Here is a 22,283-nt window from a genome sequence, read left to right as displayed (position 1 = left end):
ATTACATGTAGATGCACATAGTGTCAGTAACCTTGGAAATCTCGAAAATAACATTTATCCATCATAGATGATTATTTTATATACTCTATACGCACAACGTGAGATGAAGTTATAAAACAAAAAAAAACTGGATAGGCGCCCACAGCTTTTGGCTTTGCCAGTGCTTTCTCCGCATTGTCAATGTCAGAACTGGAAATCAGCAAGCTTTGGCAACGCAAGCCAATAACTTTGCAAATGCTTGTTTTCTCTTTTTTGTGCTAAAGGTATAGTTTCATTGTGCTTAAGGGACAAATACCTTAATCTAATGATGCTCCTATTATAATTATAGTGCAATAGCATGACCGAAGAATTCTAAATATTGTTTAAAGAATTTGTAAAACGTATGTCGTAAGGACTGCTGCTTCACTGATCTGAAAGCACTATAACCAAAAAAATGTTTTCTAATAAAATAGTTGGGTGCTTGATAATTTTTGGGGTCTAATGCCCAAAAATGAATTCTTTAGTAGTTAGATCTTAAGACATGAATTTTGTAATTTTGTGTGCGCGTACACATTCATTGTGTTTTCAGGTTTGTTTTGTTCATCAGTAATGGATACAGATTTCAGCCTGTTAATTAAATTAAAATATACCATATAGTTGCCCAAGCACTCAAGGTTCAGAATGGAATTAAATGTCCAATCAAGCAGTCGTAAAGTATCCATAGTCTTTAATCGGATTCACCACTTCTTTCCTTCACACTTTAGTTGTACATCAATCTGTATACATCAGTAATACACTAAGCACAGCCAACACATGTTTTGTCGTATGACTTAACAAACCAGAACATACTTTAACTGAAAATACTTAACAACTCCTCATCACCCACCTATCCGTGCACTATGCAAAACTGTTATTTAATGATATCTGAAAGAAACAGGTTAGTATTCGATTCCTTACCTTAGAATACCCCCAGGCGTCAGACTGGATCCGGAAACTTTTGCGTAACAGTACCCTTGCGCGTTGGTAGGCGTTGTCTGCGGCTCCGCGTCCGTCGTCGGTGTCATTGGCACTGGGATGACGTCGCCCTCGCGCGCTGACGTCAGTTCCTATTTTTACCGCGCCAGCAAGCGCCGATCCGGGAACAGTGGTACCCTTTAGTCATTTTTTGACTAAACTTTTTGATCTTTTTGATCTTCTTTTTCGAAGTCGAACGACTCCAACGGTGCCGGTAGGGATGCCCGGGTTTAAACCCTGCGTCGACTGCAACCTACTGATGTCGGTTACTGACCCCCATCGCCCGTGTCTTCATTGCTTGGGGCCCGACCACTATGACAAGTCGTGCCCTAAATGCCGGGCCTTGACGTCGAAGGCTAGGCGGGAGCGGTCCTGCAAGCGCCTCGAGCTCCGGCAGTCGGCCCCGTGCCATTCGAGGTACCGGTCCGGGAGGAGGTCGAGGGACCGATCGCGGGGCCGAAGTCATCACGGCTCGGAGGATCGACACCACTCCCTGAGCTCCAAGTCCTCAGGTAAGAGGCACAAGAAGTCAAAGAGGCGACATCGCTCTTCTGACTCCCCCCGACACTCGCGCGACGCGGCCGGGGGTTCGGGTGACTCCGCCCACGCGGCTCCATACCCGCCGGTCCCTGGGCAGGCGCGACGCCGGAGGAGATTGACGCCTTCCTCTCGGCCATGAGGTCGCTCACTCCTCCATCGGGTTCCGCGGCGCCTTCGGGCCCCGCGGCCCCGACTGGGAGCCCAAGAGGGCCGGATGCTTCGGCCCCGGCGCCATCGGGTGCTTCGGCTCCGGCTCCGTCGGCGACTTCGGTCCCGACGCCGCGGGCCCGGATCCGGGTCGTCGCCGGTCGACCTTACGACCTCGCCGGCGCCGGCTGCTAGGGTGTCGCCCCCGGCGCCGACCACGGTCGACGCCGTCCCCAGTCCCCCCCTCGGTCCGGCTCCGGCACCGGAGCGGCGTCGATCGAAGCCGCTTTCGGCGCCGATGGGAGATTTTTACTTCTATGATCCGGCTCCATCTTTTGACCCTAAATACCAGGAGAAGGGTAGCAAGGCATATTGGGAGGGGTCTGAGGACCCTCTGGCACGTGAGTGTCAGTCTTTATCAGGACTGGACAGGCGAGCTAGGGGACGCCAATGGTCTGGACACCTCGCCAGACACTGCTTTTGTCTCCCCTCCTACCGTGGCTACGGAGGAGGGGACATCCTATAGTGTGGTGTTGACGCGGGCGGCCAAGGCCTTGGCCCTTGAGCTCCCCGTCGCGGCCGTGAGGACTAACCTCCTCACTGAGGTCCTTAAACCGCAGACAAGCTCTTTGGAGCCTCTGTTGCCGTTTAATGAGGCCTTGTCTGACGTTCTTCTGGGCACCTGGTCCAGGCCCGCTACAGGTCCCCCTGTAGATAGGAACGTGGCCGGACGCCACCGCCTGGCTCCGGGCGACCCTTGCTTCCTGTCCACCCACCCCACCCCCGAGAGCCTGGTTAGCAATATGGCAAGAAGATGTTCTCCCAGAGTTTGGGATTGCGGTCAGTTAACACTGCGTGCCTCTTGGGCCGTTATATCACGGACGTGCTGCCACAATGTCCGGAGGAGGCCCGGACTAAACTCGCCCAAGCCCTTGCGGAGGGTCGAGATGCGGCACGGTACTCCATCAGATGTGGACTGGATACCACGGACTCGCTAGGTAGAGCGATGGCAACGACTGTGGCGATTCGTCGCCACGCCAGGCTGAGGTCCGCCAACTTTTCGGCTGATGTCCAAAACACCCTTATGGACATGCCGTTTGATGGCCATCGCCTCTTTGGCGACAAGGCAGACAGTGCGCTTGAGCGCTTTAAGGACTCCAGGGCTACGGCCAAGTCCTTAGGCCTTTCGGCCCCGCACCAGCAATCTGCTGCCTTTCGTCCCTTTCGTGGCCAAGGAAGGGGTGTCCCTACATGTCCTGCCAGCCACGCACCGCAGACTTAACATCCAGCGCGGTGGCAGACGTAGTAACCGCCGTGGCGGTGCCCGGGGACAACGGCGCGGCCAGTCCACATCCACCCCCGCAGCATCTACCTCAAAGCCCTCCTAGTCCACGTTTTCAGGCCCACGAGATGCCAGTGGGGGGCAGGGTTCGCCATCACCTCCTCCACTGGAGCGACATCACATCGGACAGGTGGGTGCTGCAAATCGTCCGAAGGGGCTACTCCCTCCCCTTCGAGGCGACCCCTCCAGCCATGCCACCGCAGTACCACAGCGTGTCGGGGGGATCACTTGAATCTTCTGCGAGAGGAAGTTGCGGCCCTCTTGGCCAAGGGGGCCATCGAGTGCGTTCCTAGGCCAGAAGTAGGGTGTGGTTGTTACTCCCACTACTTTCTGGTTCCCAAGAAGGGCAAAGGGGGCCTACGCCCTATCTTGGACCTGCGGAACTTCAACGGCTTCCTCCGGAAGGAGAGGTTCAAGATGCTGACACTGGCTCAGGTCTTAGCTGCCCTGGACCCAGGAGACTGGATGGTAGCATTGGACTTACAGGACGCTTATTTCCACATCCCCGTCCTGCCGGCCCACCGGCGCTACCTGCGGTTCATGGTAGGCCACAAGCACTTTCAGTTTACCGTGCTCCCCTTCGGCCTTACCAGCGCCCCACGGGTGTTCATGAAAGTGATGGTGGTGGTCGCAGCTCAACTGCGCAGGTTGGGGGTTTCAGTTTTCCCCTACCTCGACGACTGGTTGTTGAAATTCGGGATCGCCCCAGACAGTCGTCAGCCACCTCCAGACTATGGCTGACCTCCTGCACCTGCTGGGGTTCTCCATCAATGTGCCGAAGTCGTACCTGTGCCCCTCTCAGAAGCTCCTCTTCATGGGAGCGGTTCTAGACTCGGCGCAGTTTCGGGTTTATCCTCCCGAACAGCGGGTTCGGGATATTCAGGCTCTGATTCCAATCTTTCAGCCTTTATCCCGAGTCTCGGTCAGGTTGACTTATGGCCTCGTGCTTCCTTCTGGTGCCTCACGCCAGGTGGAGGATGCGGGCTCTGCAGTGGGACCTGAAGTTTCAGTGGGCCCAGCATCAGGGCAACTTGTCCGACCATGTCTTGATCTCGGAGGGCACTGCAAGACAGTTGCAGTGGTGGCTCACGGACCGCGATTGGGTCAGCGGCAGATCCCTACCCCAACCGGAGCACGTAGTTGTGACGGACGCGTCCCTCCAGGGTTGGGGAGGCCACATGGGAGAGGCGAGATCAGAGGCCTCTTCTGGAGCTGCGGGCGATCCGACTTGCACTGAAGGCATTCCTCCCCTCTGTCCGGGGGAGTGTAGTGCAGATGTTCACGGACAACACCACCGCCATGTGGTACTGCAACAAATAGGGTGGGTTGGGGTCGTGGAGCCTATGCCAGGAGGCTCTGCGCCTCTGGCAGTGGCTGGAACATCAGGGCGTGACCCTGGTGGGTCAACACCTGGCAGGTTCCCTGAACGCCAGGGCGGACGAACTCAGCCGTCGGTGCATGATGGATCACGAATGGCGTCTGAACTCGGACGTGGCGCAAGGCCTCTTTCAGCAGTGGGGAGAGCCTTGGTTAGATCTATTCGCCACAGAAGAGAACGCGCAATGTCATCAGTTCTGCGCGTTGGAATTTCCAAGGCGGCACTCGCTCGGAGCCGCTTTTCGTCGCGAGTGGAGTCGCGGTCTATTGTACGTCTTTCCGTCTATACCACTTCTGCCCAGAGTGCTGAAGAAGATCAGGCGCGACCGGGCCCAAGTCATCCTTGTGGCTCCGGATTGGGCACGGAGGTTCTGGTATCCCGAGCTACTCAGCCTGTCTGTCAATCCCCCGATTCGTCTTCCTCTTCAGGAGAACCTTCTGTCGCAGCAGCAGGGGACGGTCCTCCACCCGAACCTGTCCAGTCTCCACTTACATGCGTGGATATTAAGCGGCGGCAGTTGAGGCCATTTGACTTGCCTCCTGAAGTCTGTAATGTCATTCTGGCAGCCAGGCGTCCCTCCACAAAATCGGTATACGCCTGCAGGTGGAACAAGTTTGTGGCATGGTGCACAGCAAAGGCTGTGGATCCCCTTTCTGCCCCTCTTTCAGAGGTTCTCCTCTTTCTACTTTCTCTTGCCCAGCAGCGCTCTGCTCTGGGCACTCTGAAGGGCTACCTCTTGGCTATTTCTGCCTTCTTAAGGGTACCTGATCAGCCCTCTTTGTTCAAGTCCCCCATTGTAAATAGGTTCTTAAAGGGCATCACCCATATGTTTCCTCCAGTCCCTTTCGTGATGCCTCAGTGGGACTTGAACCTTGTTCTTACTTTTCTGATGTGCGCTCCCTTTCACCCACTTCATAACTGTCCTTTTCGCCTCCTTACTCTGACCGCTTTCCTGGTTGCCATCACCTCTGCAGGAGAATGAGTGAGCTCCAGGCCCTTTCCTCTAAGCCTCCTTTCCTTTCAGTCCATCCGGACAAAGTTGTGTTGCGGACGCGACCCTCTTTCCTGCCCACGGTAGTCACAGCCTTCCACATCGGGCAGTCCATCACTTTGCCAACCTTCTTTCCGCCACCGCATCCCTCGAAAAACCCAAAACGTGCGCTCTCATTCTATCTGGATCGCACACGCCAGTTCCGGGTGGATGACCAACTCTTCGTTGGTTATGTGGGTGCTAAGAAGGGACGGGCAGTGCACAAGCGAACCATTTCTCGCTGGGTCGTCTTGTGCATCAAGGCTTGTTACTCTTTGGCTCGAAAGGAGCCTCCTGTGGGGCTACGTGCCCATTCCACACGGGCCACCGCGGCTTCTACTGCCCTGGGCTGGGGAGTCCCCTTGCAGGACATCTGTCAGGCAGCTACGTGGGCCTCGCTGCACACGTTCGCTAGACACTACTGCCTGGACAGCCAAGTCCGGAGAGATGGCTTTTTCGGCCGTTCCCTTCTCCTGGACTTTCTGGTGTAATCATGGGTTCGCAGACCCACCACCGGGGTTGGTATTGCTGGGGTATCTATTCTAAGGAAGGAATCTAATACTAACCGGTTTCTTTCAGATGCACAAGTTACTTACCTTCGGTAACGATATATCTGTATGAAACAGTAGTTAGTATTAGATTCCTTACCGCCCCACCCATCCTCCCCGTTCTGCGAACCGATATCTAGGGTTAAGGTCATCCCCTTTCAGGGCCCTAGTTTTTATGGCACCAGTGTTGTTTGTATCATGGCTCTGCCTTTTCTGGCGCGGAAAAGCTGTGTATAAGAACTGACGTCCGCGCGCGAGGGCGGCGTCTAAGTACTCCGGCGACGTCATCCTGGCGTCAACGACGACGGACGTGGAGCCGCAGACGACGCCTTCCGACGCACAAGGGTACTGCTACGCAAAAGTTTCCGGATCCAGTCTGACGCCTGGGGGTATTCTAAGGTAAGGAATCTAATACTAACTACTGTTTCTTACAGATATATTGTTATCGAAGGTAAGTAACTTGTGCATTAGCCAGTGAATCCAACGTAACACATGTCCAAGGGAGGGCAACGTGGGCATGATATTGTTCATTGTTGAGTTAAGAAAAGACAAACTTATAGTTTGATTATATGATTTAACAGATCTCATCAAACATTTAACAGTATGAAGTGAATGAGCACCCACATCATGTTATTGGAAAAAAAGGTTTTACCAACAACCACAAATGCAGTTGCCCAAATAGTTGACCTCTCTGTGCCATCCCAGAAAGGGAAGGCAGTAAAAGAAGTATAATAAAGACATGGAATGTAGTAGAGCAATTTTTCGAATTTCTTATGTTGCACTAGTGCAGTACCGCCAGCATGTAGATGCCAATGTAAAAAATGGGTCCTGAAAAAGAGGAACAAAAGAGACATTAATGATGAATGCGAACCAAGTATCAACAAATGAGAATCTAATTGCCTACATACAGGCAGAATATTGTTAACTGAGTCTACTTTCAAGAACATCGCGGGTGCAAAAATGATCTCTAATAATGTAACTGGATCTATTAACCTGCTTTTTTCCAACACAAATGAGTGTACCAATATTAGTAATACCGTAAATATGTCATTACTCATATATTGTTGCTCACAAGTTAGTGTCACAATTCCCCTTCATCAATTATTATAGAAATTATTTGGCAACATGCACCAAAATGGCAAGTCCATTCATGCACAGTTTTAACCACGATGAATTAGTGCCATAGACGTGTCTCCAAGTAATCGTAAGTACCACCAAACAACAATATCACGTATGTGAGCTGTATCTATCGTCAGAAGCCTGCACAACAGGAGGTCAGCCTTCAATACACTGGAGTCCGAAATTTGGCCAATGAGAAAACCAATGAAGGAAAACATGTGCATCAAAATATATATTAAGCAATAAGGTTTACCGATCTCCATAATAAGGAGCAATGCCACAAGAGATTTAATAAATGGCTTGGTGCACACGGTTATCCAAATCAATTAAACATATTCATGAAACATCAAAACAAAGGCTGTAAGTGCCTAACCAAACAGTGCACTGTTGTTTTAGTACAGTGTAGACGCAGCTATTCATATTCTGCAGCAACACGGTATACAATACAATGTACCAATCAAAGGCACAAAATAGAAAGTTAAAAACACCGTGATTATTACATTGTGTACTTTACAGTTGTGCTCAAAAGTTTTTTCGAAGTAAAAACAGTGTCAAACTAGCCTTATTTAAGTTATTCAACATGTTGGGGAGGAAATCAAATGGTATCAGAAAAATGACAAGGTATGTACCGAAATTAAAGCTTCAAGTGATCATGTCCGCGTTAGCTAGCTGCAACATAAACCTCCCTCACCACTATGCATGTAAAGGAATTTGTGATCAGCCATAGTACAAAGAAAATCACATTACACCAGTGTGCATAAGTCACGGAGACTGCTCTTTCCTTGTGCGTGTGTACGGCGTGGATAAGTCTTGCCATTTTGACGTGCTATTTATATACCGTCTTCTAAGCGTCAGGCGACCTTCTTTTAATATTACATTAAACGTTAGAAGGATGCAAAACCAAAGTATACAAAACTAATCGCGGCCCTGATGAAGTCGGAGACTGATAAGCTATACGGCGAAGCATGTGTTAGCTGTGCAAAATTCCATTACTGTTGTATACAGATCGATGTACAGCAACTATAGTGTGAAGGAAAGAAGTGGTGAATCGGATTAAAGACTATGGATACTTTACGACTCCTTGATTAGGAATTTAATTTCATTTTGAACCTCGAGTCTGCTGAACATTTATTTTGTATTACTTTAACCCCCTTGTGGTGGATTGTTTTTTGGGCGGGGTGGTAGCAAACCCCTGTTCATGAGCACCAATTGCCTGTACAATTTCTCTATCCTCTGTACGGAGAGCGCCTGTTTTTGGCCTGGCTACTGTGTCCTTTCTGTTTGATGTTGGTGCGGAGAAGTCCTCTGCATGTTAAGAGACGTGTACCCCTGCCCTGATTGCCCAGCCGTCCTGTTATCTGGATCGCTAATGCTGATTTTAGACATAGGCGAACATGGATCATATCATGTGTGTGCGCCATGACATAGCCCTGTCTCATGGATTGTGATCTTGTTGGATTCGGAAGGGTGCCCAGAGCATTGCCCTCATACTGGTTACAGGCTACCAACTTTAGTAGATGCTAAGCAGCACAAAGTGCGGTGGTGGCAGCATACAGTGTAGTGATCTGCAGTAGTAAAGAGGACCTTTTTACCCTGTGTCACAGGAGTGAGGCCTACAGGTTCACTTCCCTTTTCTGAAAGTTCCACTGCTGTGTGTTAACTCACCCCTGGCCTACATCAGGTAGCTGTAGGAGGGCTTGTATGAGGGAAGCGTGCTGAGTGCATGTGTGCTCACAAGAAATACACTACACAAGGGGTGAGTGTGGTACAGTGCGTGCATGGTAAATGTGTGCATGCTGGCACTGTGTGTTTTTAAAATGAAGCACTGGTACAATACAGAAAGGCTGCAGTACTTAACAGTGTGTACAGACTCAATGTGTTAGCTGCATGTAGTTATGCTTGTGGTGGCAAACTACATGAGGATAACAGTGCTGTGCAGTAAGTGTGCTGTGGAGGTACACTGAGTGCACGTGTGCCTGCACTGGTACATTACATGGAGGACCTTGGGTTCCACTTTGGGAAGCCCATGTCTGTCTGGTGGAATTTGTGTATTGGTGCACTCCTGTAAGCTGGGACGGACATGCCTTGGGGAATGGGAGAAACGGGCTCTCTCTCTCTGTGCATTTGAAAGGGCTCTTTGATTCAATGATAGATCACAAGGAAGAGGCTTGGACACATCTCGAGAAGAGAGAGATGGGGCTGATAAGAGAATCCTAAAGAGTAGGCCTGGAAGCCTAGAATTAACCTTTTGATGCACATATCACTGTGCCTGACATCCATATGTAAACTTTGGTCACTCTCATGAATCTTGTTGTGGGTTAATCAGCTAGGGAATCCTGTCTGCTGTGACAAATAATTCAGGAGAAAGGTGAAAGATGTCCATTCAAAGAATCAGAATCCTAACATAAAACTTTAAAGAGTCGGGCACTAAATTACGTTTTGTGTCTGGAGAAGGACTATAAGTAAGGGAGTTTGAGACCGCAAACGTTGTCATCCAGCTGAACAACCAGATGAACTGTGTGAGGAGGGGAAGCTCTACAAGACTTCTGCCTGTGGCCTGGACTTGAGGCCCAGGCCTGCTAGTCCTTGTGTTGGGTGAGGGGACATTGCCCAGAGAAACTAATGCCCCCTAGCCTGGAGTGTCAGTGCCTGCCTGCTCGCCAAGACAGAGTGTGCAACGGGAAGAGGAGATTGTTGGAATGAGAAAGGTCCAGGGGGAGCCCTATCCTAAAGACTCCCTATGCGAGGTGTGAGAAATCCACTCTTACACCGATCGGACCATCGCGCGTGTGCTGAATTGATTCAGCTACCCCACACACCCGTGTGTGCTCGGAGAGGCTGCTGTGTACTGAGCCACGGAGCAAGGGTTGTGTGGAGGGCACCAGGCCTGAACGACCTTGCGGTAGGTGGCCCCATGTGCCAGAGAGGGGGCCACCTTGATCTTCAATGCCAGGTCAGCATGACCGAACTTGTGAGTGCTGTGGCGACGACCCCCATATGCCAGGAAGGGCTGGCAAAGACGCTTAGGCCAGCGGTTCGGGCTGTGGCCCGCTAACAAGAAACTGCTGCTGTGTCCAAGTGGGTCTGGCCTCATACAATGAACTGCACCAAAGGAAGTGCGAGGATCAAAGGGCATTGCTTGAGCCTGGTCAGGGCAAGGAGATCAACATCCTCCCCCATTAAGGGAAGTGTGACTTACCTGCCATAACTGAATCGGGAACAACCCTGATCGCTAGATCCAGCCGGGAGTGGTTCAAAAGCGAGCTTTCTGGGAGCTGCCACTTGGGACCTCGTGCACCCCGAGTTTGCCAATCCGGACTTTGCTGCGCCGCTGAGGGGCTCCATACTGCCAGAGCAGGTAAGCCATAAACTGAGCATTTGGGGCTCCAGGGGACATACTGTATTCGGTACTGCGACCCCCGTAGACTCTTTGGACTAAAATTCCGAAATGAGTCCAAGTGGAAAACTCTTGAGTACGGCCTAATAGATTACATTCCCTAAATGTGGCCATCAGTAAATGGGGAATAACATCAAATTCGTTGCAACTAAATTAGTGGGACAGGGAGTGGTCTGATAACTACTAGACTGCCGGCCTCAAGGAGGATTGTGTTAACGCATTTGAATGTGGTGTACTTTTGCTTGCGCAGAATTTGAATTTAAATAAAAAACAAGTATTTTTAGTGGACATTGATTCATTGTTTATGTTGCTTGCAATTTGATGTATGAGAAGTGTTCACTGATCTGTACCTGCTCTTCTCCCTCCCCCCCCTTTAAAGGAGCCTTGACTGCTCGTCCGACGCCACGTAACTGAAAGTTGGGTGCAGAAGGGGTGCTTTGCCCAGTTGAGCAGGATCCATAGACGGTCGGGCAACAAGACAGAGTAATAGGCCTCGACCACCGTGGGTGGGCTCAGTAACTCCTGCTTGCCCCGTGGTCTGCTGAAAGACCAAGATATTTACCTATATGAAGTCTGCCCAGTTCTTAAAGTATTGTTTGTATTGGAGGTTACATGTTTTAAAAGGTTGAGAGAAATGATGCACTTGGAAATGAAGGGATTTTCCTTAGCTCAATCGTTGTTGGAGTTAACTGGGGAAGCCTGGTTTAGAAATATGGTCTTCTGATTCCACAGGCCACATTTCCTCTCCTTGGCTTCACCTTGCCTGTTGCCCATGTGTTCTAACCTCATTATGGTGTTGACCTTTTTTTTCCACCTCTTTTTGTCTCCTTTGCCAGACTGTGCCATACGCCTGCAGGCTCACAGAGGGACTGAAGCCAGGTCAAATGATTACGCTTCGTGGACTGGTTAACCCCGAACCCAAGGAGTAAGTGCAGACAGACATGATATTTTGGTTATCAGACATTGTGGTACTAAAACAGTTGTGAAAGGTTTCGGCCTCCGAGTCACCCACTGATATCTAGCGCTTGGATGCCTTTCTGCCACTCTTGAAGTATGGCAGCAGATTCAATACTTTGGAAATTTAAATTATATGAAGGTTCGTTGGGCCAAACCATTTTCTTAGCGGGTGTCTTCTACAGCCAGTGCTGAGGCAGGCCATTTGTACCACTAGTACTGTCCAACGCACTGTGGACATTGCCCACTGTTTTTGATTAACTTTTAAAGTGGCAAGACCTTCAGGAAGCCTGGAATAGAAATGGTCGAGACAGGAAGTGTGATGCTGTTTAGGTGAATTTGGGGGAGTTAGCCAGCCCTAGTTCCTCCACAAAAAGTATGAAATAACGGTGCCAGATGATGAATTGTTAAGCACAGTTTTCACTTAAATTGACTACATTTGTAGAGGTTCTAAAATTTCAGTATTGAACTATTCCATTACTTAATAGTGTGCCAGGCACATCTTACTCTCACAGCCGTTCCTCTACCAAAAAAGTATTGAAAATAAGATGGCAAAAGAGTGGATTTGTCAGTACAATGTCCGTAAAATTGGTTAAAGAACTATATATTAAAACTGAATAACCTTATGTAAACTGAGCATACTTTGCAGAGCCAGTCAGTGGTATTTCATCACACAAATTAGAACCGGTGTTTATGAAACAACCAAGTTTATTCCTAGCTTTGCTTAAATATGTCTAGAGTATTTACAATTGCAGGAGCCTGACCACGCTTGGAGCAGTCAGACAACATCTGCTGCCACAAGCGATTCAAGGGCCTCTTACCCATTCTGTGTCTATGGGAAATTGTTTTCGTACATGGAGCAGCACAATTTTGACTCCACCCTTACACATCACAAAATATGTTAAGTGTTGCACTTGAACTCCGTACTGAAATGTATTCACTGTAGAACTAGAAATTCATGTACACTGTGTCCCTTAACCTTATTAATGTGAAATGTAGTCTTTAGGAACTTGTTAAACCATCTTCACACTATTGCAATGTATTTACTTCAGAAATGGAAGGATTTATGTAAATGTGTGCACTAATGTTTTCACATTTGAATTAATTATTTCTCACCTCTATATTCATGTATTTCAAGTTATATTACATTAAGTTAAAGTGTAACATGAATCGAATGCTACATTAATATACTGAGGTTTCATTGTTTTGTAGTTGTGCGTGCACATATGAGCACCTATTAAATGTGCACCATTGAATCACACATTGGCCTGCATTTCTTTCTTCTTTAATACTGCTTTTCCATTTCTACTTGTGTCTTTTCCTTGCAGGTTCATTCACTCTAGTTCCTTTATATAAACCTAGGTTGGCAGTAAATACTACACATACTTTGGCTGTTCCTAGTGAGATGGGTACCGTAGGTAATCCTGTGGGCTCGACAAGGAGAAAAATCCATCATCCCTTCGGTCACAACACAAGTGAATGCTTAATGTGTTGCAAGTGCAGATCCTACCTTAAATCGGACAGGGTTTTCCCTGACTGGAAAGTTTCCTCAAAGACCGTCACTTTTTTAGATGCCCAACACGAATGTACCTTCAAGTGTTTGTTGCAGTACCCTAGGACAGGAATATCTTTCAGCTCACCAAGTTCTGACATGTCCATTTGGATCTCGCCAGTCACTACAAATTCTAGTACCACTAGAGGGGAGATCATGCCTAATACCCCTGCAGAGCACCCTGGTGTCGATGCCCAATAATTAGATGATTGGTTCTAAGGTATAGATATCCCAAGTGAAGGTGAAGGTTTGGGAACAGGTGGAAGAGATGTGCAAAGCCTAGTGAGGGAGAAAACGGAAAATGTGGCTAGATTAAAAATAGATTATTTATGTGTGAAGCTATTACCAGATGTGCTGGACAGGCTCATGAAAGTTTGGTCGAATTCGCTCACAAATATGAAGTTGATTTGAATAGATCCACGGCCTTACAGAAAAGTTACCAGGTTTTAATGGCCGTGGTCTCACTAACATGAGACTGTCAGGAAAGGAAATTACAGATCAGGGAATTATTTGGCTACATCCAAAAGTGGAGTGAGCTGGATAGATGTAAAGTCAGGTGGACAAAGAAGAAAAAACCAAAGAAAGTAAGGCTAATGCTGCCTACGTCTGGAGCAGATGAGGATATACTAATTCTACCCACGAGAGAAGTACCTGGTGCAAGATATGTCCACGTGCCCTGGAATAGAAGTGATCTTGTGTCATTCATAAACAATTTTCTGAAATTGAGGGAAAAACCAGTGGAATGGTACAGGCAGGTTGAATGGTTTGTGAAAATATCAAAGGTCCTGTGGATAGATTTGAATGTCTTGTTTGAGATTGTGGTCTCAAGTCATTTGTGCGTTGAATGCAAAATTGCAGTGAAATGAGCCCGAAAAGCTACCTATGAGACATCCACTATCGAAGGATCTGTCACTAGTGGTGATGAGAAAGTATTTTCAGGTGATTACAGTTTTTTAAATAAAAGGTATGTCCTAAAGATATTGATTGCGTCAAGATTGATAGAATGACTAGATTAAACCTGTGTCGACTATATGGGGTCTTATAGAAGACTGAGGGGGAGGACGATACCCAAACTGCATTGATGGCGCTGGACGCCTCAATGGCCTTTGATAGTATAGAATGGCCCTACTTGTTCAAAGTATTGGAGCGTTTCGGCTTTGGACCGGTGTTCGGCAGCTGGGTCCGCCTACTGTACGAACAACCAACGGCAAGAGTGAGGGTGAATGGAGCGACGTCCCGGGCGTTCCCCTTGCGAAGAGGCACCAGGCAAGGGTGTCAGTTGTCCCCGCTCCTTATTGCCTTGGCCCTGGAGCCTCTGGCTCATTGGATTCGACAGGACAGGTCATTTTGGGGTCTGTCGCTTACAGACGAGTGGGAGGAGGGTATCCCACTATACGCAGATGATATTGTCCTGTATATGGCTAGGCTCTACTACTCGATGGCACAGGCAATCCATCTTTTTTAGCTATTTTATTTTATATATATTTTAGCTACTAAAGAGTTTAAATACCTGGGGGTTTATGTGACTAGGGACAGAGCGGAGTTCTTTATCAGGAACCTGGAGCCTCACCTGGCGCGTTTGGCTTCAGATGTCGGCCACTGGCGCTCCTTGCCTCTCTCCTTGATGGGGCGTGCTGCGCTTTTCAAGATGCTCGCACTGCCCCGACTGCTTTATATACTGCAAAACTCGCCCTATCCGATCCAGAGTGGGGTGTTTAAACGCATCTCCCTGTCAGTGCGGACCTTGCTCTGGGACGGGGAAACCCGAGAATAGCGTCGCATAAGCTCACTAGGGGGGTGTACGATGGGGGGGCTGGCCCTCCCGGACGTTCAATTGTATTACTGGGCCTCGTAGTTGTTGGTGGTTAATGACTGGGTCTACGCAGAGAGGTCCGAGACGGCCTACAGAGTGGATAGGAATGTTATGCCAAGGGGCACTTGTGAGCCCCTCTTGTAAACGAGGAAGCACTGTAGGGATCTCCCGGCACATTCAGGGGTGGTGATTCACTGTTGGAGGGAGGCCAATAAATTCCTGGGTTGGGCGGGCACTCTTACGGGTAGGACGCCACTCTGGTTTGGCGACCAGCTCGCTGAGGCATCTAGACTGACTGGTTTCAAGGGTTGGAGGCTTATAGGGATCGACTACTTGGGTGATGTGTGGAAGGGGAACGCACCTAGATCCTTTGTTTACCTCCAAGAAGAGTACACACTGCACGGCTCCCAACACTACCACTATCTGCGCCTCACCCATGCCTTACGAACATGCATACACATGGACGCAGCGCTCCCAGAATATTCTCCACTGGAGGACAGGCTCCTTCTTGACCCTCTCCTGTAAAAGCCTACCTCTACCATTTACTGCAAGCTCATTAATAACATGCCTGACCTTCTGGTGACTGCGGGAGAGATGGGAGGGTGATATTGGCAGCCTAGAAGATGACGATTGGCAGGAAGCAGTACAGAGCCCTCATGAGATTGCGATTAGGATAAAGTTTCGCCTGGTGCAGCTGAAAATACTGCACCGGGTGTATTATGCATGCACACAATTGTTCTCTTGGGGGAGGTGCTTGTCGCCTTTGTGTGCGAGGGGCTGCCAGAGTGAGGGGTCCTTCTTCCATATACTCTGGGACTGTCCGTACATAGTGCATTACTGGACCAAAATTGCAAAAACAATGGAGTTAGTGGTGAGATCGTCGGTGCCGGTGGATCCGAGGTGGATGCTGTTAATGATCAGAGGGGATACTGACTGGTCCAGATACTATGAGATATGGCTAGCTACTGCTGCGGGAGTGGTGAAGCGACACATAGCCTGCAACTGGGGGGCGCGGGCACCCCCTCAGTGGGAGCAATGGATTAGGGACCAGGATTGGTGCCAGAGGGCGGAGGAGACCATCTATAAATCCAGAGGGTGTGTCAAGAAATGGAGAAAAGGTGTGGGGCCCCTGGCGAGCATACCGGGCTGAGCAGGCGGGTCTGGTTTAATGCCGTCTGTATTTTTGTCCATTGCACTACTACTGTGTCCGTTCAACTGATATGTACTGATGTTGTCTCTATTTCTTCTGATCACTGCTGTGTACTGAATGAGGCTTGGTGCATAACTAATAAAAAGAGTTTAAAAAAAAAGATTGATAGAATGACTAAATAGCCCAAAGAGTCAATACACTCCTCCTTTATGAGAGACTACTGTACGCCTGTAAGCAGTATAGTGGGACGGAGATCATTGAGACTAAAAATATAGGCCATTTTGTGTTCAGTTTGTGCATGGATTGAGATCTGCGATTATCATGAATTTTCAGCAGCATTTAATTTGCTGGCAGAGTAAGTCAACTGAGGAGTTTTCGAGGTACTCAAAGTATTGTAGCGATGAATTGAAAATGAAGCAAAAGAAATTGTAAGATAAGTTGATGGTGTCACAGATAAAAGCTGCACAAAGAAATCCCTAATCACAGTTTGTCAGGAATGTTGGTTCTATGTAGGAAGTGTATCAGTAGGGAGTAGCGATAATGCAAGGTGGAAATGGGTTTCAACAACAGGTCAGCAGTTGTGGTGTCCCCGTTGATATTATTATAGGGATGGATGTGGCTACTTTGAAGAAAATGAATCCTTTTCACGTTTGCGGCAAGTTGAGGCATTGAAAGAGAGGGAGTGTCGTCTTAATGCTGGCAGAATTGCAAATGAGAACCAGGTTCAGAATGGTGGATCAGTACAACCTCAGGTTATTATTTATGTTCAGATACAGCATGTACAGAATCGGAGACCACAGAGTTTTAATGTCTTTCAAGCCCAGGTAGTGCAGGTTCCACAATCCTCAATGCCACATATGCTCATGCTCCTAGATTTAATGCAGAACAGGTTCCAATGTAAACAACAATCCTTTTGTGAATTAGGGTATATCCCAGCAGTATTCTATGATACAAGCAGACGAGGATTACAGTTCTGACCTGGCTATGATGGTGCCTGAGATGGGAGGGTGGAGTGCGTCCTTGACTAAACGTTAGAGGTAGACCTTAGTGGACCATTCGTGAATGGATAGGAGACTGGCCACCCCGTATCATTCTTGATTGATACTGGTGCTACCCACTCTGTTAGGACAGCAGAGGTTTCCAACCTACCTCTCTATGGAAAAAGAATCCAAGTTGTAGTAGGTGCCAACAAATAACTGACTAGCCCTGTTACTGAAGCTGTACCTATTTAAAATAGGGTCCTTTGAGGAGGAATTCAGATTTTTGGTGTGATTCGTTTCCCATAAATCTGCTTGGATGAGATCTTTTGGGCAAGCTAAATTGCTCCATTTATTGTACCCTGAAGGGTTTTGAGTTCCAATCTCATGATGAAGACTTTGTCTTCTAACTTGTTAGTCTGAGTTCAGATGTCAGACTGTGCCCCATTTTGACAAGAGTCCCCCAGAACTGATATACTATGCTACCTTAAGTCTGGAATGTTTCAGGGAAGGACATAGGACTCATTAAAGGTGGTGAACTTGTCTGCATAACAGTGAAACCCAATGCTGAGTATCTGAGAATCCAGCAATATAATCTGACCCCTAAACCATGGCATTTATTACTTCTGTGATTGGCTCAATGATTCAACAAGGCATCCTGAAAGATTATGGTGAGTCAATATAACTCAGGCAGTATGGGCTTGCAGGAGCCCAATGGAAAGTACAGAATAGTGCAGCACCTTAGAAGGATTAATACCATTGTTGTTCCCTGTTGTCTTGTGGTACCGAATCAAACTCTGATTTTATTTCAAATTCCATGTGCTGCTGTGTAGTTCTCTGTCTTCGATTTGTGCAAAGCATTCTTTTCCTTGCTGTTGCATGAGGACAGTCAGTTCCTCTTCGCTTTTGTGGTTGGCAGCCGTGTTTTGGCATGGTACCACGTCCTACAAGAGTGTCCATCTTCACCAAGATCCTTAAAAATAAACTTGAGTCCCTGGTAAAGCCCTAACACCCAGTCCTGTTCCAGTACATTGACGGCCTGTTGGTGGTATCAAATGCACAGGAGACTTGTAGACAAGATACCACTGCCCTCCTAAACAACTTAGCTGAAAATGGACATAAATTATCACCGACCAAGGTGCAGTACTGTAAGAAAGAAGTCCTGTACCTCGGACATCACCATGAGAAAGGAGCAAAGAAGGTATCGTAAGAAAATCTCAGCGATTCTGAGAATGAATCCGCCAACGACTCAAAAACTCACATTCACAATAATATGTATTTTTTTTATAGGGGATTTGATTTTAGCCCATGAATCAGATGGAAATGCATGCATATGTTTGTTAGCAAGTATTCTGTTTGTTTTGAATTTATTTTTAAAGAGAAGTTTGTTTTAGATGTATGTTTTGTAATCTGGCCACTGTCCTTGTTTGCTTTGCTGTGATTATGTGGATGTGTCAATATCAGCTGCAGTGGACCATATAGTACTGGGCAAAATGGGCTTCACTTGGACAATTTTGAACCTGAGAGTATCTGCTTTACTAGGACTACATGGTAACGCATGATGTTCTCGATATTGGCGTAGTTTAGAAAATGGCTATCTTTTTACTGGGTTAAGTGTCCGCTTGTGTCGTTTTGCCCCAAATGATTGTGGTCACAGCCGATATATACCCTATGCTCCATAAGGTATCTGCGAACTTTTCAGAGAAAAGGAGAACTGTCCGGTGTCTTTCAGGCCCCTAGCCAAGGGTTATGCTCTGCCAGGTTCATCCAACTCCTAACACACTCGCTTTAACAACATAAAATAAGAATTTGTAAAGCGCATGTTCACCAGTAGGCCTCGTAGCATTGAACAACAGATGTTTGTTACCCACCTCAATGGTACTCATTTTATTGACTTCCGAGGGATGAAAGGCTGAGTGGACCCACCATGATTTAAACCTGTTACAATGAAGTCGGGTACAGGTGGATACATTAAGCCACAAAGCCACCAAACCTGCCCTTTAATGAGCAGCAGTGTTGGGAGTCAGACAAACATGTCAGAATATCTCTAATCTCTCATCTTTAGATGGTGTATCCTGTACCCCATAGGCAGTAGACACAAACAATAATTGTATTTTACATGATATCATTTATTATACACCATGTCTACAAATCATAAGTGTTATGATTGTAAGTATTATGAACAGCTCAGCAAGAATAAAACCGATTAGGGCAAAGGTTAAATAAAACTCCAATCTTATTGCAATCATACATAAGCAAGTTTTAACCAGCTGTTTACCAGCATGGTTGCACGTGTTTTCTTAATATCCTAACTCATTTAATGCCTCGCTGCGTCTTACTATGATTTCAGATCTCAGGTCAGAACCTGCATGTTTCTGCATCCCCTCCATCAACTAGTCCATGTGTCTTTCCCACCACTAACACACAAGATGATGGACGGAATGTTGCACAATGGCAAAACATTCACCCCCGGTCACAGATCTGGGTTTAATCCATCGTTATTTTGCTCACCAAGCCACCCCAGTTCAGACATGGCCGTATGCAAATCAGTCTTGAGCCTGTGCCTCATGGAAACATTCCAGACCGAACTGCCACGCCATGTCTTCCCTGGACCGGAATCAAGCATCCTAGGACCGGTTTCTGGCTATCAGCCGTCTTCAGCCAGGATAGCTCGACTCCAGTGGCGTAGTGAGCACGGGGCATTTGCCATCCCGAGTGATGCTCAGACGTGAGTCCCATGCTCTCCATGACACTGGAATCAAGCTATCCTGGCTGATGAGGGCTGAAAGCCACAAACCGGTCCTAGGATGCTTGTTTCCAGTCCAGGGAGGACCTGGTTTGGAAGTTCGGGCTGGACTGTTCCCATGAGGCACAGGGTCAAGAGTGATTTGCATATGGCTAGGTTCAAACTGGAATGGCATGGTGAGCAAACAAACTATGGATTTAGGCCCAGATCCCTGTACTGGGGTGAATGTATGACATTGTTCTGCATTCTGTCCATCAACTGTTGTTTTTGCATTTGTCACCCTGAGTGGGACGGATATGCTCAGACGTGAGTCACATGCTTTCCATGCCACTGGAATCACGCTATCCTGGCTGATGAGGGCTGAATGCCCGAAACCGGTTCTAGGATGCTTGTTTCCAGTCCAGGGAGGACCTGGCTTGGCAGTTCGGGCTGGACTGTTCCCATGGGGCACAGGGTCAAGACTGATTTGCATATGGCTAGGTTCAAACTGGAATTGCATGGTGATCAACAAAATGATGGATTTAGGCCCAGATCCCTGTACTGGGGGTGAATGTATGACATTGTTCTGCATTCTGCCCAACTGTTGTTTTTGCATTTCCCACCACTAACACCCTCAGCGCAGGCGCGGAATTCGCGCCACGCATGAGCGTTCTATCGAGCGGGGCGGGCCATGACGGAGCCGCTCCGTCATCAGCACAGCGCACCCGCAGCTGATGACGGAGCGGTTCCGTCATCAGCATGCAAGGGGTTAATGGGAGCTCTGGAGAACACGAAAGTCCCAGTAACAAACAGCTTCTTATCAGCCTGTCACATAAAATCTAGTCTTACTGGCGCAACGCGCTTTGAAAATGTGCACTTTCAGTGTGATTTTTCAGCAATTTTTATTGCGCTCTCAAACGCTGATGAAAATGGTCATTAAATCATAGTTCGATTTAGAGGAATATTACTCATATGCTTTACCACGCACCACATACCGACAATTTGCCAAATGTTCCTTTGAAAGACATCCTTTTGCTTTCATTTCCAAATATTTTGGGGGGGGAGAACCCCCACCAACCATGCCTGAAAATATAATTTAAATAACATTGTTCTACTTTATTGTTTATCCACTATGCTTTATAGGGACGAATGTCCAGTGGATTACAGATTGACCTTGAGAGTAAATCCTTAAATCACCCAGTGGATTGCTACTAAAACCTTGGCAACTTTGGACCTGTCTTGTCAGTACATTGTGCTTTTAAAATGTATGTATGCCTTGATAGTTCCCAAATCTTCTTTAGGATAGACTCCTCAACCACACAGCAAAAATGTGTGGACTGATAGGAGGAGCTACGCTACGAATCAAGATGGCCGCGTAAGCTCCCGGCTCCGCCAACCTCCGCCAACAGCTCGATTATCCTGTCTTTCATCCTGTCCTTACACCTGATTTCCTTGTCTATGAAGGTCTGCTGCTTCCAGAGGTGCAATCCCGAGATTTCTACCTTATCGGCTGACGAAGATACGCCGTGTTTCTATTCTCGGCCTAACATCGTGTTGAAGCCGGGGCCTCGATTTCTAGACTACCCAAGTCAGAGTTGAACAACATCGGCCGTGAGACCTGGACTGAGCCCGGTCTCCCGAAGAGAGCCTGAATTGTTGATTTTTCTGACGATCCTTTGAACGATCCACACCCAGGACACGCCAGCGTGCCACGCCGGCTGCTGTGGTGGGGGCCCGGCGCCCGGAGACCTTGCTGCCCCGTGGGGGTCGACGGGCTGGGTCCTCCCTGACGGCGAAGGTGTGTGCTATAAGACGAGGAGCGCCCATTATTTGTGATCAGATTTGCGTTGCCTGTGACTCCGGAGTAGCCGGCCTCCGGGGTCCGAACCCGGCTCTGTCTCCTACTGAGAGGGGATGGAGCGGACGGAAGGCACGCCATCGCTACGGGCCGTTGTGGCCGCCATTGGGGCGCTCCATTCGCACACAGTCGCTGTGTTCCGGACACTGATTATGAAAGTGGACGGTATCCTGGAACCTGAGGACGACACCTCGTTTGGTCTCCAGCTCTAGATGGTACCAGCTGTGCATTGCATCTCAGAGGTCGAGGTCCCTGTGCATCGCCCGGAATTTATGAATCTCGACGGTCCCCTATTGCCGGCAAGCCAGCCCGTGCTTCTCGCTAGTGTCTTTTGCCTGACCCTGCTGCCACCTATCACATCTATGGGCGATCTTCCATGTGGCCACAAGTTACTTGTTGATGATTTCGGATGCTCGCTGTTCTTGGACATCTTTCCTAGATCGAGCCGTGAACTTTTATCCTGTTTTCGATCCTCTTATGCGGAAAAGAACTTTTGTGGCGCTTTGCCTTTTCCATCAAAATGGCGGCTCGAGTGGCAAAGACTCTTCTGACGGACCGTACTGGCCAGGGTTGAACTTTCTCGCTGGGTTCCGATATAATAGCTTTTCGTAATGCCGGGGTTGTGCCTATATTGTGACGGGGATTGGGTGGATGCTGTTTATCCTCCCGTCACTGGTTTGTATAATTGCTGAATATTGATTTATTGTGTCTCCGGGTGGTTGCTGTTGGCGGTGGGCATGGGAGTCCGGGAGTGTGTCTG

General features: G+C 48.2%; 1 protein-coding gene across 3 annotated transcripts in view; it reads left to right on the top strand.

The window, feature by feature from the left end:
• The window catches only part of LGALS12 (galectin 12), a 177,620-nt gene that overhangs the window by 137,223 nt on the left and 18,114 nt on the right, over positions 1-22,283 (top strand). For all 3 annotated transcript variants that reach the window (XR_013601008.1, XM_078660445.1, XM_078660446.1), the window contains one exon: positions 11,331-11,419. Coding sequence is in view for 2 of the 3 variants with exons in the window: in XM_078660445.1 (XP_078516571.1) it covers positions 11,331-11,419 (89 nt within the window). In the remaining variant the exon portion in view is untranslated. The remainder of the gene's footprint in view (positions 1-11,330; positions 11,420-22,283) is intronic.

Source organism: Lissotriton helveticus, chromosome 9 (assembly GCF_964261635.1).
Source record: "Lissotriton helveticus chromosome 9, aLisHel1.1, whole genome shotgun sequence".
Lineage (NCBI taxonomy): Eukaryota > Metazoa > Chordata > Amphibia > Caudata > Salamandridae > Lissotriton > Lissotriton helveticus.
The sequence above is the reverse complement of the archived record's forward strand: the minus strand, read 5'-3'. Positions and strand labels throughout refer to the sequence as shown.